Source organism: Heterodontus francisci, chromosome 1 (assembly GCF_036365525.1).
Source record: "Heterodontus francisci isolate sHetFra1 chromosome 1, sHetFra1.hap1, whole genome shotgun sequence".
In the NCBI taxonomy this organism is placed as follows: domain Eukaryota; kingdom Metazoa; phylum Chordata; class Chondrichthyes; order Heterodontiformes; family Heterodontidae; genus Heterodontus; species Heterodontus francisci.
Window position 1 is genome coordinate 59,850,461 of NC_090371.1, and position 26,188 is coordinate 59,876,648.

Consider the following 26,188-nt stretch of genomic DNA (forward strand, 5'->3'; position numbering starts at 1 on the left):
CATAAATGCCATGACTACTAGAGCATGCCCGAGGCTGAGTATTTTATGCCAAATGGCTCACCTCCTGACTTCTCAAAACCTCTCCACTACCTACAAGGCACAAGTCAGGAATGTGATGGAATAGAGCGAAACAAGCCCTAGTTAGATCAGGGCAGTTCTGGGCACCACACCTTAGGAAGCATATAGTGGCCTTGGAGGGAGTGCAGCGTAGGTTTACTGGAATGATAGCTGGACTCCGAGTTTTAAATTACGAGGACAGATTACACAAACTAGGGTTGTAATCCCTGGAATTTAGAAAATTAAGCAGTGATTTGATCGAAGTTTTCAAGATATTAAGGGAAACAGATAGGCTAGATAGAAAGAAACTATTTCTCCTGGTTGGGGAGTTCTAGGACTAGGGGGCAGAGTTGAAAAATTGGAGCCAGACCGTTCAGAAGTGAAATGACCAAACACCTCTACACACAAAGACTGTAGATGTTTGGAATTCTCTTCTGCAAACAACAATTGATGCTTGATCAATTGTTAATTTTAAATCTGAGATTGGTAGATTTGTGTTAACCAAAGGTATTAAGGGACATGTAGAGCTAGGTTGCATGAGCTCATTGAATGGTGGAACAGGTTTAAAGGGCTAAATGACCTACTCCTGTGCCTTTGTTCCTACTGTCCAGTTAGCTGGATGAGTGCAGCTGCAACAAAAAGCTCGACATTTCCAGAACAAAACAATCTGCTCATTCAGCTCCCCATCCAACAGCTTGAACATTCACACCCTTTACCACCAGTGTACCATGACTATAGTGTATACTTTCTACAGGATCTATTGCAGGAATTCAACAAGGCCTCTTTGGCACTGCCCAAATCCATGACCTCTACCACCTAGTAGGACAAGAGCAGCAGATGCATGTGGATACCATCACTTCCAAGTTCCCCTACAAGTTACACAGCATCCTAACTTGGATATGTATCGCTCTTCCTTCATCCTTGCTGGGCCAAAATCTTGCCACTCCCTAGCTATATTGTGGAAGTACCTTCACCACATGGACTGCAGCGGTTAAAGAAAGCCCTTCACTACCTTCTCAAGGGCAACATGAGATGGGCAATTACACTGATGCCCATATCCTGAGAATTGACCAAAAAATGCTCTTATAAGTTCATAAGAAAACATGACTCAACCAATCCTGTTCATATCACAACACTGGTACAATTTATCCTACCACAAACTCCATCCCATCTAATCAATTGCTGAGACAAATTTCTATGGTAAATACTCCCTAATTTGCAAAGATTATCAAGTAAAACTCCAGAGAATGAATCCATCCTGATATCTAAACTATGCAAACAATAAACTCTGCTCCTAGATGCACAAAAACTATTGATGCCCATGGGGTATTTGATCATCTCAGTCCATAATTAAAGGAAGAAGAATTAATTTCAATTTATATCCTGCTTTTCACAATCTCAGTGCATGATAAAGCATTTCACTATACTCTTTGGAGTATGATCACTTGCAATGTAATGAAATTTGCACGCAACGAGGTGCCACAAATGGTGACTATCTCTATAATCCTTAACAGCAGCTCTTCACGCAGGATCGATTGCTAGAAGCATGTCCACGTAACCAATATGTGATTGGCAAGGCGAAGCGTAAAATTCTTCCAGTTTCTTGCTTTGCTAGAGCCATATTAGATTTAAACCTGCCTTCCCAAGAACTGCTTACTTACCAGCACAAGGGCCACCACCGCCACATCATGAGCAAAGCCCCCCTTTGGTTCCCGCTAGAAACTTTGTGCTTAACAGGTCGATTTAATTTCTCCTCTGTTTGCTTCCTAAGAATGAACCCGAAGGTGTGTGGCCTCGGTATCCTACTTGACCCTGACCTGAGCTACAAAAACCCCATATTTGGTCGGTTCCCGAGATCACTTATTTTCATCTTCAAATAATTGCTCAACTGCATCTTTAAATAATGACCACAACCACAAAGCCTCAACTGCAGCTACAACACTTCAAGGCTTGATTTCTCCATTGTTCTTAATGGAATTCCAGTTATTCAGAATTCTGCAGCCATTTTCAGGTTCAAAATGCTGCTGGCGAGGTGTAGGCATCGCTGCACCTTGCCTGTTGTGGAAGGGCAGGGAATCAGATGGTTCCACCCAGAGCCAATTGGGAGGTTGGGTGCATTTGAAAGTTGCATCAGGAGGGCCTTTGTGTCTCCCTCCCATCTCTCTAGATTTTCAACTGCTGGCTGTCCGTTTTTGAGGTGTGAGATGGATGTCCAGCAGTTGTGTAAATCACTCCCTAATTTTCTAGTTTTTCCAACTGTATCAACTTCTAAAATTCTCAACCTTGTCTTCTGCCCTCGCTCAATCCGATTGAGTTGTACATGATTTTATAACCATCAAAATTAATGTGCACTACTTGTGAGCAAGGTCTCTGCCAGCAATGTGTAGTTGGAAATTTACCCCATATTGTCGAAGAAAAAGCTTTAACTTCATGGAGGTCCCTAGAATGGGGTCTCCTCAACCACTGAGAATAATATTAACTAACATAAGAAACACTCCAATATGATTCTCCATTCAATGCCCTGAGGAACAGTTGACTGACTTCATCCCAGCTGTGGCAGATGGCTTTAGTAAACAGTCTGGATTGATTGCAAATACTGGATGGAGGGCAAACCACCGCAGTTAACTAAAACTCAGGAGCTTACTGAGCCTAGAGTCAGCTTTCACACATACTCCCACATACGCCTTTTGCCCATGTTGGGACATTCTGGGCCTCTCAGGCATGTTGCAGGCTTTAGATCAGGTGCTGAGGAGAATTTCTGCTGACCTGGTGGCACACCTAGAATTTTGGACCCACAAAATTTGAAGCCTAGCTTTTCCGGTAGCTGCAGCTTAGTCACAAACAGCTAGAAGCAATTATGTGGGTTCAAGATATAAATGTTACTTATGCTACAATCTCAAAGGGCAGTGAACGCATGTGTGCTAGAGGAGTCAGTGGATGGAAACCTACAGCCCATTGATTGTTTCAACTGCCCTAAATAAACCTGGGCATAAAATTTCTCCGATAAACCACGATATGGGACAGGATTTTGCACTGCTTAGTATTGCAGCATCAGTCAGGCAACTGGACTAGCAAATGGTCACCATTCTCACCCAAGTGGAGCTACAATTCACTGGTAGATAAGGGTATCAAGAGGTATAGAGCAGAAATGGGCAATGGAGTTGAGGTACAGATCAGCCACAATCTAATTGAATGATGAAACAGGCTTCAGGGGCTGAGTGACCTTCTGGCCTCTATATTCATTCAGTCAACTTTCACCATGGTACAGTTTCCTGTAGTGGAGAGGACTTGGGATGGTGAGAATGCCTGTCTCAAATGGTGGCCGCTTCATTCAAATATTAATTTGTGGGTGTGCTTATCTTGCGTGCTATTTCCTACCATTCTGACATGCGGGAGATAAGACAATAATCATGCCTATATGAAAAGAGCATCCCAGAGTTGCTAGGTAATAGGTCCACTGGAGGTCATGGAAAGTGCATAATGTTATTCAAGTGAGTGCATTTCAGGCATCTCAATTTATTTTTTCTCTTTTGTGCTTTGTTTGAAGTCAATGTAAATAAAAATCAGGAGATGTAAAATGGGCTGCTGATTCGCTATCACCCATTTTACACCATCGCACAAAGTCAAGTGACCCCCTTTGAATGCAGATGTTCATTTTTTATTGGATGTTCATTTTTTTATATTTTTATACATAATTATAATGTAAATATTTGTTTTTCTGCCAGCAGTATCCTCATTCAAACTGTAACAACTACAATCTATAGTCTCCTTTTGCAAGTTCAAAAATATGGCACAAGTTTATAATACTTCATTTGAATACATTGCCCATTTTGTAAAATGGCATAATATCCTATTCACATAATTATTTCGGGAGGCCTGTACTCATTATTTTGTAACATTAGTAAGTTTACATAACACATGTAAATGGAATTTCAGCCAATCTTCTGCCCAAATTACAGCAAGAAAGTGGGAGAAGCCCCAGAGAAGTCCCTGGTGTTTATGTCTGTCTCTGATAAACCCTTCCATGTGCACCTTGAACCTGTAACATTTTAAATTACTGTACGAATAGGCACAATTAAGCTACCAGAATACCTTACGATAAATGCCATGTTGAAAATATACACCAGTATAAAAATTAATGTACAGCTGTTTTGTAATAAATGTTAAAAGTTTTTTTTTTACTGGTCTGTTAATTTTTGAATGTTATACAGTTTCCTGCTTCAACTTGTATTTGTTTTACTGTTTAGTTTCTTGAAATAAAGTGAGGGGGAAAAAAAGACCTCAATTGATGTTTTTTCTGCCGTAGGAACGGCTGGTGTTCACTGCCTGCCTTCGGTATCAGTACCAAGGACTCGATGAACCTGTAGAAGAGGCCAAGGAGGTAGACGTAGGTAAACCTCTCATCGCAAAGCTGGATATCCACCGCACCATCAGGAGGAACAGCTGCCTTGTAACCTGTCCTATGCCTCACAGTCCATCACACAGCCCAGTCCATAGCCCATCTCACAGTCCAGTGCGAAGTATGGCTTACAGTCCAGAATTTGAGCATTACCATCATCATCATAACCAACATTATCAAGATAACTCTCACCTCGGGGTCTACAACCCAAATTCAGCCATGATGGGTGCAATGGGCTGCTCCATTCCTTCTGACAACTGTAAATACACCACATATACACACATGTCAGACTGGGGTCAAAGACCTCACTTCTGTAGTCGCAATGTAAGGGAGATCAATGTTCCTGTTGAGAATGATATCAATGATCTGCAGTCTGATTTCACTAACTGCCTTCAGTTCACTGAACATTAATGCACATATAATTATTCTGAATATACTGACAAAGATTTTCCACTGGAGCATTGCTGGCTCCCTGCTGGAAGTAATAAAATGTAGAATATATCCACACGAATGACACACTGATGATAGGAATACACCATCCAATGTATTTCTCATCATTTGCACACTAGTAACACTGGGCACAAGGAATGCCAAGCATCCAGGGTTGCTAGGGACATATAGGAGAGTTTTAAAAAGTTAATGAGCCGCCTTAGTTGATGCAGCCAAACGTAGGCCGAGCAACTGCATAGATTAGGCAGGGTATTTTTTCAAAAGATTGGGCAGCCTCGGCCATTTATCATCCCTCCCCAGGCACATTCCTTAATGTGAGTCAGGCATACAGCAAAGATAGTAATTCATAACATTATGATGGGAATTAACCATTGTGTTGTCAACGGCTGTACGTTAATTGTTTTCTCTGCTGTGTACAGCATACATTCAATATTATCAGCGTACAATCATATACCAATCATAACTTATTGGAAAGCTTAGGTGAGGGGCCATATCTCTAGTGCAGAAATCCACAAGGGCCAAAAGAACTGTAGCAAAAGCTAGAGTAATTCAGGAAGTAGTGATGAGGAAATTCCAAAGTTGTATTTTAAAAACTTGTATATTAAAGGAGGAAGAGAAAACAGTGGGAGTAAGAAGTTCCACAGTTTTGAGATCCTTGGAAAGAAGGTGTTAAAACAGGTTAATCTTGATTTCAACCCAATGAGGCCACAGTGCTCTTTACTCTCCAACCACTCACAATCATTAATCGCTTTCAGCTCCCCTAAAACTAATTCCAACATTTATTTTAGAACTAGAATGGAAATCATTGTTCGGGCTTCCAGAATTGTAGGGATAATAGTGGAAGTCCTTAGTGGAAGTGTGGTTTTATTATCAAATATAAAGATGGAGCTGGAGACCCATTGTGAGGAAGATTTCCTTTGTGAACTCTCTGTAGTGAAACTGTAAGCTTGTTCTTTATAAACCATTTATAATCTTGCTGCGTATACTCCACAAACAAGTGTAACCAGACGGTCACCAATCTGAAATGTTTTTGCTGTTTCTCTATCTGCATATACTGCCAGACCTGCTGAGTGTTTCCAGCATTTTCTGTTTTTATCATGGCTGATGGTCATGATAAGTTAACTTCTTCCTGCCCCTTCTGATAGTACTAGGCCCTCCTAGGATTTGCACCAGAGTTATAGTGGGAGATCATGATAACCCTCGTACAAATTCAGGATCACTATACTTTAGAACTAAAACATTTCAATAATCCAGTGCCTTTCCCAAACCAATTGAGCTTCATTTTATGAAACAACTGGACCCTTTACAACAGATTGGCAGTAATAAATCAAGTATTTATTGTTCCTAAATATAGATTCTGTGGGAAAGATTTTTAAGAAGCCTCTGAAGGTAGTTTTGATGAGCACATATTAGATAGGCCCGTTGTAGCTATTCAGAGGTCCAAACCATTTACATGGTCAGGTCATATATGAAAGCAGTGAGCTTCCAGCACTAGACAAGTGATGATAGGCAGCTTGTCGGATTGGAGATGGGGGTGCTGTGGTGGAATTTGAAGAGCCACCGACGGAGCTAACCATAGATCCCTTAAAGGAAAGGGCCAGACCAATCAGTGGTGTTGGGGAGGAACAATAGAACATGACACAACAGTTGGGGGCATATTTTGCAGAGGTCTAAAAAAAGCAATTGTGCTTTCCCTGGCCCCAGAAAATGTGCCAAAAAAAGCAGCCAGTGACCTCCAGTTATGCACTGTCAGTGGATGGGGATGGTGTCACAGGTTTACTGATTGAAATGGCATTGGGGTTTTGTTTGCAGTACAGAACCCTGATTAACATAGGAGGCTCCAGTGCAAGCTCGGACTGTTTCAAGGTTCAGGTCCAGACCAGGCAGCAAGTGGAAAGAGAGTGAGAATTTTTTTTAAATTAATGATTTTGATCTCGCTATAGCCTTGCCCCCTCTGTCTCTCCATGAGTGGATGCGAGCTCATGCTAATTAATGCCCACCCTATCAGTTAGACAACCCAATCTTCCCCAAGAGTTGGTAATTACTAACTCCCAGGGGAGACAAAATAAACAAAGGCCTGGAGCCAATTAGAGGGAAAACTCTGCAAATACCTCTCTGACATCCTAAGATGAGTAAGTTCCTGGAAATCATGTTTTCACATGATGTATTATTAGACATTCTGAACCAAACTCCCTTACTTTTTCCTCCCTCCAGATATGTTCCTCTCCCTTTTAGAATATAGTACTCTAGAGGACCAGAAAAGATTATGTCTATTCATTGGGCTCGTCCCAAAGGTTAGAAATACCTACTTCACTTTATCTTACATGCCATTCAATAAATGGGTCAAGACCTAGGTCGGACACCATGGAAACAAAATTAGTCTATGCCAGCCGTGTGAAACAGGCTTGTAGTGAATCTGCAGCCTGTTATGCACTGTACCAGTTTTAATTTTCTGTTGACTTGGAGAATATTGCCAAGATTTTTAAATTTCAAACCAAGTAAAAGCGACAGTGAAACTAGGAAACAAGTCTCAAAAAAAATTTGAACTATAGGTCTGTGAACTACAAAAGAAATAAAAGAAGGATCTGCATTTATATAGCACCTTTTGTGACCCTAGGGCATGCCAAAGCGCTTTGCAGACAATAAGGTACTTTTGAAGTGTCGTTACTGTTGTCAGGTAAGGAATGTGGCAGTCGACTTGCACACAGCAAAGTTCCACAAACAGCAATGTGATAATGACCAGTGGAAAGAAGATTGGGCGCAGTGAAAATCAGCTGCCGATTTGCTACGAGCCCATTTTACACTGGGGTAGACCAGTTTCATCCCCACATAATTGGATTAAAAAGAGAAGTAGAGAAGGGTCTGCCAATAATATAAGCATTACTCTCTTGAAATTTACCATGACCTCTGCTTCCAACATCTGGTTATTCCACATATTTGCCATGTTCTGCGTGAAGAAGTGATATCGTGATTTGTGGTGACCTTCTCTCCTGCCAGAGAGATAGAGTTACAGATGGACTCCATAATCATTGTTCATGAATATTGAACCTAAACAGTTGTAATATAAGTTTGAGACTAAAGCTAATGGAGTAAGCCAGAATTATTAAATGTTAAAGCTGCTGTATTTAATGCGTAAAAGCTGTTTTGTGCATTGCGTTATACAGAAGAATGTAAGGTTAGAAATTTCTGTAGGCAGCACACCATACAAATGTACTCGTGGCTTTTCTTTGCTATTTTAATGGGAATTTAAACTTGTTTACAATAAAATGATTAATGCCTGCATTAAAATAGCAAACCAAGTAATGCTCTACTATTCACATTGAGCATTTGTACACTAATAGCATGCACAGTAAATTATGTTATCACTCATGTTAATGGGCCTTTCTAGTAACATTTATTGCATTTCTTCTATATCAAGATATTCAATAATGTATGCAAAGGCACCTGTGTACTTTTTATAAAGTTATCATACACAAAAATAGTCCTCCCAAAATCAACTGCTGACTCAAGGACTGACATTTTGTTAATAACATTATTTACTAACATCTGCTGCAAAATTCCCAGAGTTATATAGAGGAAAAACATTATAATATCTGATCATGTTCTTCACACGTGTTTTAGAGGCTTCCTTTTTCTGTTGCAATGCTGATCAGTATCAGTAAGGTTTGTTTGCTTAAGGCTCTAGTTTTGACTTGTGGCACTGGCCATGACTTGTTGCTGCTTGGGTCACAGCGAACATTTAAAGACATTTACAACTAATTGCCATAAAGAACTTCATTTACAGAACTGTACAGAACTTTAGTTAGGCCACACTTAGAATATTGCGTGCAATTCTGGTTGCCACACTACCAGAAGGACGTGGAGGCTTTGGAGAGGGTGCAGAAGAGGTTTACCAGGATGTTGCCTGGTCTGGAGGGCATTAGCTATGAGGAGAGGTTGGAGAAAGTCAGATTGTTTTCACTGGAACGACGGAGGTGGAGGGGCGACATGATAGAGGTTTACAAAGTTATGAGCGGCATGGACAGAGTGGATAGTCAGAAGCTTTTTCCCAGGGTGGAAGAGTCAGTTACTAGGGGACATAGGTTTAAGGTGAGAGGGGCAAAGTTTAGAGGGGATGTGCGAGGCAAGTTCTTTACAGAGAGGGTGGTGAGTGCCTGGAACTTGCTGCCGGGAGAGGTGGTGGAAGCAGGTACGATAGCGACGTTTAAGAGGCATCTTGACAAATACATGAATAGGATGGGAATAGAGGGATACAGTCCCCGGAAGTATTTAGACAGGCATCAAGATCGGCGCAGGCTTGGAGGGCCGAATGGCCTGTTCCTGTGCTGTACTGTCCTTTGTTCTTGGTTCTTTGTTATGGGTCAAATAATTTAACTCTTATTTACCTTCCTTATAGTTAATATAAAATTTCCAAGATTCATATTTCTCTTTCTATCTCTTGTCCTGTTCCCCAAAGAAATCATAGTTATGATCAAAACTTGGAGTTGTACTCAATTTTCCATATTACTATTAAAAATTACTGTTTTGATTTGAAAGAAATAATAATCTAATATTTTTCATGCTATCTGAAAGTGGTAGCAACCCTCTCCACCATGGGCCACAGTATATTTCTGTGACATTATTCAAAGCGGTACATGGGAGATACTTTGCACTTTCTCTAAATTTTCTCTGGTGTTTTCGAACTGTGAGGCATTGGAGTACTTCACTGCAACATTTCAAGATAATGCACTGATAATTTTGAAAGCTGAAAGTTGATCAAATACTGGAATCTAGCAATGAGACTTGTCAGGAAAATGTAGTGGAACTTTCTTGAGACTGCTACTTCCTGTTATTTCTGGTATTGCCTTTTGACTTTGTAAAACGATTACTTGATCAGGACTGTAGTAGCAATTTATAACACACCTTTTGGTGCCAAAACAGACACAGTATTGGTAGAGTTTCCATGATGAGGACTTCCTCAATAGGAATGCGAGCATACAGCGAGCTGTATTCTATAAGCCTACAGGAATCATTGACACTGAATCTTCACGGAGTTTATATTTTTTGCATTGAAATATTTTATAAACCATGCACGCTGAAGCTTTAAATTGATGCAACTGGCTCAGTCGTGTTTCAATTGACAGAAAGAAAAATTTTGCATTTATATTTTTTAATAATGAAATGCAGCACATCTTGGCTGAATTGCTATTAAATTATTTGCTCATTAAAATTTGACTATTCGTGAGTAACAGGATTACAGTAAATCTGCTATTCCATTTCATATGAAGTATACTGTATTCTCGTGTTTAAATTCTCAATATCACATTACAAATGCTAACACGAGGGCTGGGATTTTATCTGGGCGATGGGGGTCTTGAGCTCTGGCAAAAACACCTGCAAGAGCCCTGCGCCGCCACTCCTGTGGCAGGCCTGCCGAATTAAGTACCAGTTAGGACACCTGGGGGCCTTTCATGGGATCAAGAACTCCAGCGACAGATGTCTTGCCCTCTGAGAGCTGCCGGCCAATCAGAGGCTGGCAGCTCTTTAAATGAGCAGCGCCACTGCAAAAGTGGCGGCTACTACCCGTGGAGCAATCAGCCTGAGGCCCAGGAGCAGTGCTGGACCCAGGCCACAGGTAGATCAAGGCAGGAGGGGCCTCGCAGGGTGGGGCTCGCAGGGGAGGGAGGTGGAGGGAGGTCGGCAGCAAGGACAGGGGGGTGTTCTCAGCGGCCCCACACCTCCGATGCTGGGTCCCTCATTCATCCACTAAGTGCTTTTAACGAGGGGCCATCTCCTGCACCCCCCAGAGCCGGCAAGCAACCCGCATGGTTTTTCTTGCTGTGCTTCCTGTGCGGTGACAGGCCCGTCCGCCGCTCAGCTAATTGTAGTGGCAGTGGGATGAGGATCTTAATTAGACATTAATTGCCCACTTAAGGCCTCAATTGGCGATTCACAGGCCTTGCTGCCCAGACTTGATTTCGGTGGCGATGGGAATGATCAGGGGCTGATCATTGGGACTGAGATGAGGAGAAATTTCTTCACTCAAAGGGTTGTGACTCTTTGGGATTGTCTCCCCAGAGGGTTGTGGATGTGCCAGAATTGAATATATTTAAGGCTAAGATAGACAGATTTTTGGTCTCTCGGGGAAGTAAGGGAGATTGAGAGCAGGCAGGAAAGTGGAGTTGAAGCCTAAGATCAGCCATGATCATATTGAATGGTGGAGCAGGCTCGAGGGGCCGTATGGTTTACTCCTGCTCCTGTTATTTATGTTTATTGATTGTGAACCATTGTCCAAAAGTGTGTATGTAAGTGAGGATCAGCTGCACTCTGTTTAGAGTATATTGTTGTGATACTCTCCACAATCAACTATGCTGTTGATGCTCACTATGTAAGTTTTTTGATGTAAAATGGCCACTTGGGTAAAGTACTGATGGGGAGCCAGTACTCATGGAACTACGAGTCAGCATCTTCAGGAGAGGAGGGGCAAAAGAAAGAAAATGCTAACTCTTGTTGTTTCCGTTTCTCAATGGGTCTGCACATTGTTCCCGCTGCACTAATCAAATAGTTCCTTTTTTGCACGTTGCATTGTGACGTATTTTGTAAAAATGTACAAGCTGCATTATTGTCACATACCCAATAGAGGAACAAATGACTTGCCGTACTAGAAGCGATACTGCGACTAATATTTATTAGCTTCATCAAAATGGTTGAAAATGTGCAAATTTATGTCGGTATTTTGAAATCTTTTCTACATAGTTGTAATTTTGCATTCCTTAACCATGTTATGACTCTAACAATGGGCCAGAAATCACTGCTAAGGCGTATCTTACACGAGTGATGCTAATTGGACTTCTTATCTCACCGCAAATTGCTGAAACCGTGAAGTGATGTCAGTGCTGCATTCGAGATCTCATGAACATCACTCCCTTAATGAAAAAAAAGCATGGATTAAGATATAGAACAAATGATGGAGAAGGAAATAGGGTGAATTAGTGTCAACTCAGATACAGATAGAAATAGAGAGAGTGAATTAACAGAGAAGAAAGAGACAAAAGTAAAGGTAAAAAGAAAGTTAAAAAGAAAAGAGGACATGGTAGGCCAGCTGTGTTTGGGAATTGGTGTATTGGTCCTTGAGAAGTTAATAAGTGAATGGCAGGGTAGGTGCATGAAATATCCAAACATTCTTGAGTCATGAACCAGTCCCGTCCTCCATCATGATCAGGAAGCGTGAAACTGCTTTCATAGGAACATAAGAATGGGTACACGAAAAAATACCAAGGTTCATAGGGTTCACCTTCCACCATCCTGGTAGTCATATGATACAGTGATAACGGAGTTGTTGACTAATCACAGCAACGAATCTCCATTAATTAGTCTCCAACATACCCAGAAATGACACAAGGAAAACCCCAGTGGTGAAGAGTTTTGGGAAGCAGAGGTCCAAATTCATCTTTTTCCTTGCAAGCATGCTACACTGGACACATCATGTCTCAAATTTTATATCTGGCATCATTGAGAATGGGGATGTTCACGGAGCTTCCAACTCCTGTTAGTTGGTTAATTGCCCACCATCATTGGATGTGCCAGGACTACAGATTTTTGACCTGATCTGTTGGTTGGGGCATTTCTTAGCTCTGTCTATAGTATGGAGCCTCAACTGTTTAGCATGCACCCTGCCCTGTGTTGCAGCTTCATTAGGATGGCATCTTATTTTCACGGTCACCTAATGTTGCTGCTTGCATGCTGTTCTACACCCCTTATAGAACTGGGGTTGGTCATCTGGCTTGATGATGGTGAAGGAGTGAGAAGTATTGCCCGGCTGTGAGTTTACAGATTGTGGTGAAATGCAATTCTTCTGCTGCTGATGGCCCACAGTTGCTCATGAATGCCCCATTTTGAGCTGCTTGATCTGTTTTCTATCCCACCTAACACTTTGGTAATGCCACATTACATGCTGCTGGGTGCCCTCCATGTGAAGCTGGAACTTGGTCTCAACAAGGATTACGTGGTGGTTACTCTTGTTGTTGTTGTGGGAAAATGTAGCTGTAAGATAAGCTGGAATTTTACGGCCCCCGGGAGGCAGGTGGGCCATAAAATTGAGTGGGAGGCAGGGGTGCTGTGCCCGTCGCCTACCCGCCCCCACTACTATTTCACCAGCAGCGGGCGAGGTGACAAGTGGCCCCACCCTTAGGCCAATTGAGGCCCTTAAGTGGCCAATTAATGGCTACTTAAGGGCTTCTTCCCGATGCCACAGGATGGCCACTTCACCACCTGAGGAGGCTGCACAGTATACCTAGCAGCCTCTTTGCAAGCTAGGAGTGGGGGGTGTGCCCTCCTGATTAGGCCCCCTGTGACCCAAGGAGGGTCTCCCCAGTGGCACTGGTTGCCCCTGCTAAAACTACCTGCCCTGCCCTGCTCTCTGATCCACACACAACACCCCCCCTCTCCAGGGCCCAGCCGATTGTCCCTGGCGAGGCTCAACCCCCACTTACCTCTTTGAAGGGCGATGTTCATCTTCTTGTTGGGTGCAGTCCCAGCAGTGGCCAGTGGCACTGCTGGACTGAAGAGCTGCTGGCCCTCTGATTGGCTGGTAGCTCTTGGAGGTGGGTCTTCCTGCCTCAGCGAGCCTGAGCCACGAGAAATAGCAGTGTGGCTTCCAGGCTCGGTGGAGACAGGCTCTTCCCTGGCTTTTCAGCCAGTGTGCAGGGCCGCCACCTCACTGTGATATCCCAGCCATGATATAGATTGGTGAGAATGAGGTCAAGTAGGTTATTCCTTTGTGTTGGTTCACTCACTACCTTCTGCCAGCTTATGACCTTTAGGACTCAGACAGCTTGGCCAATGGTAATACCACCAAGCCAACTCTTGGTGATGAACACTATATAATGATGTAAATTCTGGTGACATATTAACTGCAGATTAATAATGCAGTAACGTTGTGAATAAGGGCGGCGCAGTGGTTAGCACCACAGCCTCACAGTTCCAGGGACCCGGGTTCGATTCCGGGTACTGCCTGTGTGGAGTTTGCAAGTTCTCCCTGTGTCTGCGTGGGTTTTCTCCGGGTGCTCCGGTTTCCTCCCACAAGCCAAAAGACTTGCAGGTTGATAGGTAAATTGGCCATTATAAATTGTCACTAGTATAGGTAGGTGGTAGGGAAATATAGGGACAGGTGGGGATGTTTGGTAGGAATGTAGGATTAGTATAAATGGGTGGTTGATGTTCGGCACAGACTCGGTGGGCCGAAGGGCCTGTTTCAGTGCTGTATCTCTAATCTAATCTAATCTAATCTAACTTCCAATAGCTCAACACTGACATCAACAAGAATTTACTGGTACTACTGCTAGTTGTGATATATTTATAAAAATATGGTTATAGATTTAACAATTTTTAAAACACAATATGTAATGACATCTAAAATTAAGAGGTTCTTTTATCATTTTTGGAATGTCCCTGGGCTTGGACTCACTAAAGAAGAGTTTTCAGAGAATGATAGCAATTACAGTACATGTGGAGGCCATCTGGTGCAGTGTAGCATTCCCTCCTGTAACCCCATTCCGCTCAATTCTTTTCTATTCCACCTTTTCAAATATTTATTTTATTCCCTTTTACTGATATTCTAGTCTCTACCTGGGTAGCCACGTGTGGTGTATCATCGCTCCGTCTAATAACCCTCAGTTCAAGAACCTCCTTCTCCCTTTCCTCTTGGTTCTTCCAAAGAGGTTCCTTGGTCTTTATCCCCTTGTTCCTCATTCGCCCACCAGTGGAAACAATCTTTAACTATTTATACAGAATAAAGTCCCAGAGTTTAACTATATCCTGAACTTGCTACTCCTCTCTGCTCTCTCACTGCCAATCCTGCTCACCATATTGCTTCAGCTGCTACTCCTGCCTCTGCAGCAAATGATGGGCCTTATGCCCAAGCCCTAATCTCTCTGACAGTCACTCCCTCTTACTCCCCGGCCTAAGCCCCAATCTCCTTGACCCATTGTCCCGCTCTCCCCCCGTTCCACCACCCCCCCCCCCCCACCAAGCCCCCAACCCCAGTGTGACTCACCTCTTGACTCCCCGAAGACTCTCCACCAGCTATTGGGAGGGGGGGGGGGGCAAGTCAGGAGTGTGATGGATTACATGAAGCTCAACATCATCCAGGACAAAGCAGTCCAGTTGATTAGCACCCCATCCACCAGCTTAAGCATTCACTCCTTCTACCATCAGTGTATCATGTCTACAGGATGTACCAGCTACAGGATGCACTGTGGCAACTCACTAAGGCTTCTTCAGCAGCACATTCCAAAGCCGTTACCTCTACCACCTGGGATGACAAGGGCAGCTGGTGCTTGGGAACATCATCATTTCCAAGTTCCCCTCCAAGTCACACACCATCCTGATTTAAACATATATTGCTGTTCATTCATCGTCGCTAGGTGAAAATCCTGGAACTCCCTACCGAGCACCATTGTGGGAGTATCTTGACCACATGGCTCATCATTACCTTTTCATTGGCTGCTACAGATGGGCAATAAACACTGGCATGCTGATACCCTGAGAATTAATTTTAATGTGAGAGGCAAAAATCAGGTGAAAAAAACACCTGAGCCCAATTTAGGAAGAAAATCAGTCTGGAAACTTCCTCTCCAACCTCCTTAAGTGATCAAAACTAATCGAGGAGAAAGTATTGAACATGATTTATATTAATTATTATTCTGCCTACCTTTTATATGCTGCGATTTCCATCTCAACCGTAAGTTGTCCAGCTCTCTTATGAAACTATGCAGTGAATCTGCACGAACTGCACAAGCCAGCTCCTTATTGCGTTGGTCTACTATCCTCTGGGAAAAGAAGGATCTCCTGCTAGCTAACCTAGTTCTACCCTTGTCCAACTTAAATGGAAGGTCCACGTCCTACCTAACCTATCTGACTGAAATAATTGATCCACATAAACACAGGCCAGTTCTTAATTGTTTTAAACGCCTCTATCAGATTCCTCCAAAGTTTATGCTTTTCTAAAGTAAATAGACCCAGCCTTTTAAACCTTTATGGATTTTAAACTGGGGGTCATTTGTCTGACCCTCCTGTGAACCTTTCTCAGAGCATGTGCATTAAAGTTACAGATGTGGCAAAGACAATCTCCACTATGTTTTTTCATGTCAAGGCATGAAGAGGTGGAATATCATACTCATCAGCATCTCACCAGAGAAGAGCTCATTTGAATGAGTAAACTCAGCTGAACCTAGTAGGTCTCTGGGAGGGCCCTCTTTTATGGCCACTCCATTCCCCATGGAGCGGGGCACCCTCCCCAGCGGCAATGACCACCCACATGCCTATGGTGCCACTACTTGAAGGTGAACACCACCCCATCCTCCCGATTGCTGGGGCCCGTCTGCCAGGCCCCGTCTCTTTAAAATAAACTTACCTTGTCTTCGAGGGAACCTCCTTGTCCTGCAGCCTCAGCAGAGGCCACCGCTAGCAGTGGTGCTGTCAAGGCGGCTGAAGCTCTGGCCGCTGATTGTGTCGGCAGCTTTGGGAGGTGGGCCACTGTCCGCAATTGGACAGATGTCCCGGAGGTGGCCTGTTAATAGACCGCTGCCGGTAAAATACTGTGTCAGGGTCCCACTGCCCGCCGGTGCAGGGTCGCCTCCCACTTTTGGTCCCAGCCACGACACTTCATCAATGTTGATACAATTCAGCCCATTGTTTTCATAGCATAGCCCTTGAAGTATTAAAATGTTGGAATTTGAATTGTAGTTTTTATACTTTGTCCTCCTATTAGGGACAACTATATCATGGAGAGAGAAGAGAAATTGGTTGAGAGACACTCTTTCAATATTATTTAAAAGCAAATTTTTTATTTACTGAATTGCGATGAAATTGCCAATGAATGTAATGCCTGCAAAGACTGCCTTTTCACTTATTGACATGTTAATCCTCGTGTATATATCCATCTTCGCTGCCTCCGGAAAATCCTTGGCATCAGATGGCAGGACCGTATCTCCAACACAGAAGTCCTCGAGGCGGCAAACATCCCCAGCATATACACCCTACTGAGACAGTGGCGCTTGAGATGGCTTGGCCATGTGAGCCGCATGGAAGATGGCAGGATCCCCAAAGACACATTGTACAGCGAGCTCGTCACTGGTATCAGACCCACCGGCCATCCATGTCTCCGCTTTAAAGATGTCTGCATATGCGACATGAAGTCCTGTGACATTGATCACAAGTCGTGGGAGTCAGTTGCCAGCGATCGCCAGAGCTGGCGGGCAGCCATAAAGGCGGGGCTAAAGAGTGGCGAGTCGAAGAGACTTAGCAGTTGGCAGGAAAAAAGACTGAAGCGCAAGGGGAGAGCCAACTGTGTAACAGCCCCAACAACCAATTTTATTTGCAGCACCTGTGGAAGAGCCTGTCACTCTAGAATTGGCCTTTATAGCCACTCCAGGCACTGCTTCACAAACCACTGACCACCTCCAGGTGCTTACCCATTGTCTCTCGAGACAAGGAGGCCAAAGAAGAAGATTTTTTTTATTAATTCATTAGAAATGGGCATATCTGGAATGGCCAGCATTTATTGCCCATTCTTAATTGCCCTTGAGAAGGTGATGGTGAGTCGCCTTCTTGATCTGCTGCAGTCCATTTGTGAAGGTACACCCGCAGTCCTGATAGGGAGGATGGATTCCAAATGTTGATCAGAGGTAATGTGACAGTAAACATGTTATGTAAAAGTTCTTCTCCAGTAATCCATGGAGTGCTGAGTTGTGGAGTAACAAGTGGGTGATATCACTGAAGAGTGCTCGTCAGAAATTTTGGCATCTCACTAGCAAGGCATCTTGCCCACTAGGTGGCAGTAATGTCCCAAAGCTGCCTCAAACAAGGTTATTTATGACCTTTTGGTAGTTTACAGATTTTTAAAAAATATTATTCACTTGAACAAAAGGAACAAGTAATTTTTCCTGGTAGGATTCCTACATTCCCTCCATCATTTTCTGTCCCCTGGAGGAGTCCAAATTTAATTGGAAAGGAACCTTATTGCACAATACTAGACCCCATTAAGAACAACAGGGTCAAGAATGATATTCAAAAATTGTAAAATACTGCCCAGTTCCTTCTCAAATCAGTACGGGAGGAGAGTTTGCATAACAGATCATAACAGAAAGGTTACTACAAAATATGATAAACCATCTTGTCAATCCATGAACTTTACAAGGTGACAAATCTATTTCTGTATGAAACCAAATGCAATGGGGGGAGTTTTATGCAGTAATTTTAAGCAGTGTGCTGCAGCGGGTTTGGCAGTGTGTGCATTGATATTATTAGGTGGAAGGTGTTTTAACGGATTCCCAATGGTGGGATATTTTAGAGGAATTAAGTAGCGGAAGGTTTGTGATGCTCTGGGTACCCCCAGCCCAGTGGCAGACTGCAGCTTTGCATTTATTTAAATAATATGATAATATATAACATTTAATAATAATAATATAATAATACTCACTACCCTACGCGTAGTTAAGATTTAGTCCTACCTAAGAGATTAAGTGAACGGCGAGTGATGTTCCCATGCCACCCAGTTCACGAATGTTTCAGCGTGGCGTGCAACAGTTGAATTTGTGTAATTGAGTCTCAGGACTGTGCTCTTCTCCCTTTAAATCAGCTGCTAAACTAACACCAGCATTGGAAGGGATGTTTGTCTCCAGGCTCAGCACCAGCAAGGGTGAATCATCTCAGAGAATGGCGTCGACAGTATGGGCAGGGGTTACATGGAGGAGCAGGGAGGGTAGTTGGGGAGGGAAGGGGGGGCCTCGGGTGCATGGAGGAGCAGGGGAGGGAGGAGGGCAGCGTCCAGGTAGTGGCTAATTTTGGTGATGAGGCTGGCTGTGTGCGGTTGCAGGGGGTTTTGAGTTGATATGTTTCTGTCAGTAAACTGATGGTCATGAGAGGCGTAAAAGGAGGAAGAATCGCTGTCATCATCGGAGTCCTGTGTGTCCACATCAGGATACTGGCTGGCAGAAGGTACGGTCACATTCACAGGGGAGCAATTGTATATGGTAAGGGGGAAGGTCAAGCCTTAGGACTGTGTATTCGAGGTCATTATAGGGAGGGGATTGGGAATCTGTAACTATATCAAGGTAGATTCTTGGAGGCTCAAGGGTGAGAGTCGGCAGTTGGACGGTGACGGGAGTAGGGACAGGGGAGAGGGATGGCATGAATAAATTGATGATAAGCCGGTCTACAGTAATGGGGGGAGGTTCTATAGTAACAGGGGGGTGAAGGTTACATTGGGTGGGTCAAGGATGATAGGTGCAGGCTGGAAGGTGGCAGGAGGAGGTTGAAAGGTGGGCATGCCTGGTATCACAGACACAACATTTTCTGGAAGAAGAATGCAAACCACGTGTCCAGTCAAGGAATGCAAGTTGATTTGGAGGAGACAAATGATGGTAGGTTGGATTTTCTGCTGTATGCAAATGTAAGGCACATAACAGCAATCTGTTCATGACTTTCATGGTCCTGCAGAATGGCAGAAAAAGGACGGTTTTACAACACTCTGCTCATCTTAACAATTGAAAAGCTGTAAAAACGTGAGCCTCATGCATGCAATTTGTCCTCTAACATGTAAACAATTGCAGAGGGAGAGACTGAGGATGGATCTTGGCGATCAATGGATGATGCCTCAACAGGAGCAGTCAATGGATGATGCCTGAACAGGAGCAGTAGGCAGCACAAGAGGCTGAGGCTGCTCAGAATGAAGCCATCAAGGAAAGGCATTATTGAAGACGGGCGCTGGCATGTCATCACATCCTTAGGACAAGAACACATTACCTTCAGATGTCAGAGAGACAATGACAGAGAAACAAGAGGATGTGACTTGCAATGGCAACAGAAATTTGTATGATCCTTCAGCATTACCTGCAGCTGCTTGTTTTCGTTGAGAACCCCATGCCACTTGCCCTCAAGGTTACTATTGCACTCAATTCCTTTGCTACCAGGGATCAACGGGTGACGTATGTGGCATCTCACAGTCTGTGACCCACAGATGTATCAAAGAGGTGTCCAATGCCCTTTTTCAACATGCCAATGATTTCATCTACATACCTGTAGATGAGGACAGCCAGGTAGCAAGGTCTGCTGGCTTCCCTAGAGTGCAAGAGGTGATTGACTGTACTTATGTGGCCATTAGAGCTCCCTGGGTCCAGCCTGCTGTCTTCGTTAATCGCAACAGCTCCCTCTCGTGCAACTGGTTTGTGACCACAGGAGAAGAATCATGCATGTTTGCACACGTTTCCCAGGGAGCTGTCATGTTTCCTACATTTTGAGGAACTCCCAGCTACCAGCAGTTTTTGAGGAACCAGTCGAAGTGGACAGAATGATCCTGGGTGACAAGGTCTATCCCGTTTGTACATGGTTGATGACACCAGTACATCATCCCCAAAGCATTGCTGATGAGAGGTATGATGTTGCTCACGCATCCACCAGAGCCATCATTGAACACACCATTGACATGCTGAAAAAGCGATTCCATTGCCTTGACTGGTCTGGAGGGACTCTTCATTACATGCCACAGAGGGTATCATGAATAATCATTGTCTGCTGTGCCTTGCACACCCTTGCAATTAAACGCGGCAACATTCTGCAGGCGGAGGAACAGGAGGAACACCAGTCCTCCTCAAATCAGGATGACTATGAAGAAGGTGAGGAGGAGGACAACAATGTCAATAATGCCATCATCGATATGAGGGCCATGGAGAGATATGCAAGGGACAGTAGGAGAATCTCATATAGGGACGTTTCAGCCAACAATAAGCCACATCAGCAAGGAACGTTGGGAGGAGAAACATAACAATTCCCCACAGAAATACCCTTTTGCATGAGGTCTTAGTCATCGCTGCAATCTTAATGAAGTGTGGCTGCACTTTCATGTGATTGACATTTAAATTCATCTATGGGCTACGATGAATACGACTATACACCACTGCAAGCAGCGTTAAGTTATGACCATAGAAAACAAAAGTAAGGCATGTCAGTATTGTAAAAAGTTAATAATCTTTAATAGGACAGCAGCCATCATTGAAGAGTGAAGGCTAAAATTCTAATGAAATATGGACACTGGACATTTCCTGAGATGCTTTGCAAACATCATTGCATTCCTGCCAAAGGCCTCCAAAAAGCTATTTTGTATCCATCTGTAACCAAGCAAAACATTACTGAGATTGAATCAAATTTTGCAAGGAATAAAAATGTTTCAATACATCTTTGCATTCATTAACATTTCTACATCACCCGTGCCACCTTCATGCTCAAAACTTTCAATTTCCTTTTCTTGCCACTATGTCTAGGTGCTATCTAGACATTAGCAGCTGAAGTGGAGGCAGTCTGCTCAGTGCGCTGCCCTGTTGCTGTGGATGACTGTGGCGGGCGTCCACTGGAGGAATGGGGCCTTGATGGCTCCATCCTACTAGGGGAGTGCAATAATGATGCTTGAGTATTCCCCATGTGCTCACTTGCTGGAGGTAAGGGGGTCAATATCGGGGGGTGGACGAGACAACACTTACCCTGGGGGTGTCCTGACAGGAAGGCCCCGGGGCAGCTGGCACGCACTCCTCCTCCATCTGTGTGCATGGTGGCTCCTGCCTGTCTCCCTGAGGGGAAGGAGCACCTAGAGGTCCAGGTTCCTCATCACCCTCTCGCTTAGTCTCTGCTGCATGGAGCCCATGGCAACAGCGATGGAATGCAGGTCAGATTGCATATGGCTCGAGTGGTCAACCAGACTCGCCACAGAGCTCACCAGACTCTCGACTGAGGAAGCCATATGTGGCTTGCATGGACTCTTCCAGGGCACGTGCAAAGCTTCATATGACCTCTGGCATGTCCGACATATTTTCCACATGGCTTTGCTGCACATCCAGCAGACTTCTCGTAGCAACAAACAGAGGATCATCATGAGCGTGGGGCTGAGCAGGGGACTGGTCCTCAGCAGTTCTCTCATTGTCAGGTGACCCAGCTGGCACATGCTCCCTCAGCTGCTGGGATGTTTCTGTGTTGTGCACACCAGATTCTGACCCAGATTTTAATCTTAAACCCCCCCCCGCGGTCCATGTGGATGTGTCTGCACTGGTGGAAGTGGAAGAAGAGGCAGGTGACAGTTCACCCTCTGGGGCATTGGCTTCTTCTTGTTCCTCAGAGGAGGAGTCTTGGGTTTCGCGGCATTCTGCTACTCGAGTGTGGGCACCTGCAGCGGAGACACAAACGGAGGCACTTTAAGCATGTGCCTCACATGAGTTCACAAAATTTCCTTCAGTTTCCACATAATGGCTACAAGAGCAGAGATGACACTTCAGCCTCACGCCTTGTGGCTCCTTCCTCGCCATTTCCGCTTGCCCTGCCTCCCTCCTCTCTCGCAATCTCCGAAGCCTCCTCCTCAGCCATGGGCAGCACAGCCTGATGCCAGGGACCCCTCCTCTCATCTTAGCACATTCACGCTGGTTGTGGCTTCGATTCTCCTGCAACAGACAGTGCAAATGATACATCATAACCAAACATACATGCATCATCACTCATCCTGCATTGACTTTTGCAAGACACATCCAATCATATCAACAATGTGAATCTTCATAATTTAGTCGATGGCACCAAGGCTGTTCATGCATTCGACTGCGTTCCTTGCATACCCACTGCCTTAAAGACACCTAGCCATGGAAGAAATCAATGCAGCAGCCTTGGAAGGACAACTTATCCTCGCTGATCTGAGCAAGTCATTGATGTTCTTGCGGCTCTGCCCATGTTCTAAGAGTTACCACACGCTCGAGACCTCCTCAGTTACCTCCATTCAGGCCGCGTTGGTGAGGCAGGAGGGTCTTCTGACTCCATCTGCAGGGAAGGAGATCTCCCAGTTTTCCCTGACAGCCTGGAGGAGTACATCACTAAACCGTGGAGCGGGACACTGCCTGCCGACAGCCGTGTCATTCACTTTGCCTGGTAGGGAAAATAAATGATATGCAGTTGAGGTGACGTTCACAAAATAAGGGAGGCAAAAACGTTTTGATTTAAGTGAAAGCTTCAACGAAGTTGTTCTGAAGATACTTACATGAAAGGAAGACTGCTGGTTCTTGAGGCTGCAAGCACAGAATGTTTTGTATCTGTGGCAATCATGGTGCTTGGGGGAGTGATGGTGGGTTCCACCAACGAAAAGCCACCCCCACCACATGATCCCACGTGTTCCCCATGCCCATTGCTGCATGGCTAATTTACATACAAAATCATGTGGGAATTGGGATTTGCAGCAGGAGCGGATGTTACGACAATTTCCGCTCCCGCCATCAGGAACGCCGCAGCAATGATAAGATTACACCCAATGTAACCTGTCTATGCACTTCAGTTGTTCAAGTTAGATACAGCTCTTCCACTTCAATGGTTTTTCCCACCTATTTTCACCTCCTTTCCAGTACTGATGTAAAATAGGTTTTTATGTACAAAAGAAATGAATGAATGGAAAAGGCATTTTTACTTAAGTTCACAGCATTGAGAGAACAGAACACCAATAAATAGAGTTAGATACTAATCAAATAACACTATAAAAGAAGCTTGACTCCCAGTGCATAATAATTATTTATGGTGGGGGGAGAATCACATGTGAGACACACCCGGAAAAGAGTTTTTATCTTCATGTCAGTAACTAGACTACTAAGATTCCAGACTGACCTGAGTTAGGGAACAATAACCTTTGGTTAAGTGTTTTATGTGATTATCTGAAGAGTCCTCTACACATTTCTTCAATATTAGTAATGCAAACCCTGCACTGAAAAGTTTTTTTTTAATTTGTTCTCACGATGTGGGCAAGGCCACATTTATTGTTTATCCCTAGTTTCCCTGGGAAGGTGGCCATGGGTCTTCTCTTTGTGGTAATGTTGCTCCCACCATTATGTTAGATAGGGAATTCCAGGATTGGCCCCACTGTACAGGTAGGCAGAAACGTAAAGGTAAATAAAGTTAGATTTATTGGCCTCAAGATTCCACACAGTGAGTTAACACTAGAGTTGTACCATTGACTCTGGAGTTATACCTGCCATTGATTGACTGTGCTGAATTCCCGAGAGTTTAATGGGTTGGCACATTTATATATCAAATGGTGCAAATCTTATGTGAAATGGAAGTACTATACCGGGGTGCTTGGAAATCAAAGTGCAGCCTTTAAAAATCCAAGCCTGGGATGGAAGTAGGAATGAAAGAATAATGTTGCTTTGAATTAATATTGTAATTTACATCTTTAACTGTATCCTGACCCCTATAAATCTTGACCTGTCACTTCTTTGTAAACATCTTTTCCCAAGTCAAAAACAACCCCTGTTGGGAAATTTATCTGAAAACAGATGCCTTACAGTAACTGTTTACAATCCAGATCTCTCAGTGACTCTTGTAAAAAAAATCCATGTACTCCTTTTTCAGTTTTAAACCACAAATCTTCAAAATGTAATGAAAAAATGGAAGCACTTGTAACAGTACATCCATAGTACATCCAGGACTTTAACCCAGTGACAGTGAAGGAATGTCAATATATTTCCTATTCAAGATGGTGTGTGACTTACAGGGGACCTTGTGCCTGCTTCTCTTGTCTTTCTAGGTCATAGACATGACGGGTTTTGAAGGTGTTGTCGAAGGACCCTTAGCGAGTTGCTGCAGTGCATCTTGTAGATGGTATACACTGCTGCCAGTGGTGGAGGGTGTGAATGTTTAACGTGGTGGATGGGGCGTCAATCAAGTGGACTGCTTTGTCCTGGATGGTATCAAGGTTCTTGATTGTTGTTGGAGCGGGACCCATCCAGGCAAATGGAGAGTATTCCATCACACTCTTGACTTGTGCCTTGTAGAAAGTGGACAGGCTTTGGAGAGTCAGGAAATGAGTTACTTGCTGCAGAATTCCTAGCTTTTGACCTGCTCTTGTAGCCACAGTATTTATATGGCTGGTCCAGTTAAGTTTCTGGTCAATTGTAACCCCCATGATGTTGATGATGGGGGAATTCAGTGATGGGTCTCTTATTGGAGATGGTCTTTGGCTGGACTTGTGTGGTGCAAATGTTACTTGCGACTTATCAGCCTAAGCCTGAATGTTGTCCGGGTCTTGCTGCTTGTGAGCACGAACTGCTTTGTTATGTGAGGAGTTGGAAATGATACAGAACACTATTCAATCTTCTGTAAATGTCCCCATTTCTGACCTTGTGTTGGAGGGAAGGCCCTTGAGGAAACTGCCTAGGACACTGTTCTAAAACCCTCAACCATGCTTTTGCCAGCTCCAGACTAGATTATTCTAATGCTGTCCTGGCCAGTCTGCCAACTTCCATTCTTCATAAACTTGTGTTCATCCAAAACTGTGCTGCCCGTATCCTAACTTGCACCAAGTCCAGTTCACCCACATCCCTATGCTTGCTCACTGCATTGGCTCCCGCTCCACCAATGCCTCGATTTTAAAATTCTCATTCATATTTTTAAAACCTCTTATAGCCTCATCCCTCCCTATCTCTGTAACTTCCTCCAGCCCTACAATTCTCCAACAACTCTGTGTTCCTCAGTCTCTGACCTCTTGTACATCCTTCGACCAACCATGTGCCTTCAGCCATCTCGCCCTGAACTCTGGACCTCCATGAATCTCTCTGCCTCTCCACCACTCTCTCCTCCTTTAAGGTGCTCCTTAAAACCTGTACATCTTTGGCCCAACTTTTGGCTACGTGTCCTAATATATCCTTCTGTGACCCATTTTCAATTTTTGCCTGATTGCGTTCCTGTGCAGTGTTTCAGGATGTTTACTACAATTGACTTAGAGCAATGGCCTTAAGAGTACAAAATGAGATTAGCAGCTAAATATCACAGCCATGCTGCAGAACCCATGACCTACTTCACCGAGATCCACTATTATCAGAGAAATAATTCGAACCAATTACATTTTGGAACTTTTTGTATTCATTAAGTCTCTGGATGTGGACATTGCTGGCAAGGCCAGCATTTGTGGTGTATCCCGAGATGTCCTGGGTTTGATACAACTGAGTGCCTTGCTAGGCTACTTCAGAGGCCAGTTAAAAGCCGACAACATCAGTGTGGGACTGGAGTCACAAATAGTCGAAATCAGGTAAGGACTGCAGATTTCCTTTGCTCAAGAACATTTGTGAACCAGGTCACTTTTACTGATACCAGCTTTTTATTTTCAGGATTATTAGGATTGTTAATCCAAACCTCTGCAGTACCAGTCTAGTAATATAAAGACTACAGTACCCCTACACCAGGTTATAAATTATAATGTATATCAATACATATATTCTGATATTTCAAGAT

At 43.9% G+C, this 26,188-nt stretch overlaps 2 protein-coding genes across 2 annotated transcripts in view; both read left to right on the forward strand.

The window, feature by feature from the left end:
* malt1 (MALT paracaspase 1) overlaps positions 1–10,025 on the forward strand; it is a 121,112-nt gene extending 111,087 nt beyond the window's left edge. Inside the window, exon 16 of the mRNA XM_068031074.1 lies at positions 4,364–10,025. Within this exon, the coding sequence (XP_067887175.1) occupies positions 4,364–4,867 (504 nt within the window). The 3' untranslated portion in view covers positions 4,868–10,025. The remainder of the gene's footprint in view (positions 1–4,363) is intronic.
* Positions 10,026–25,964: 15,939 nt separating this feature from the next.
* Positions 25,965–26,188, forward strand: part of znf532 (zinc finger protein 532) — a 259,899-nt gene continuing 259,675 nt past the window's right edge. Inside the window, exon 1 of the mRNA XM_068031104.1 lies at positions 25,965–25,985. The gene's annotated coding sequence lies outside the window, so the exon portion shown is untranslated. The remainder of the gene's footprint in view (positions 25,986–26,188) is intronic.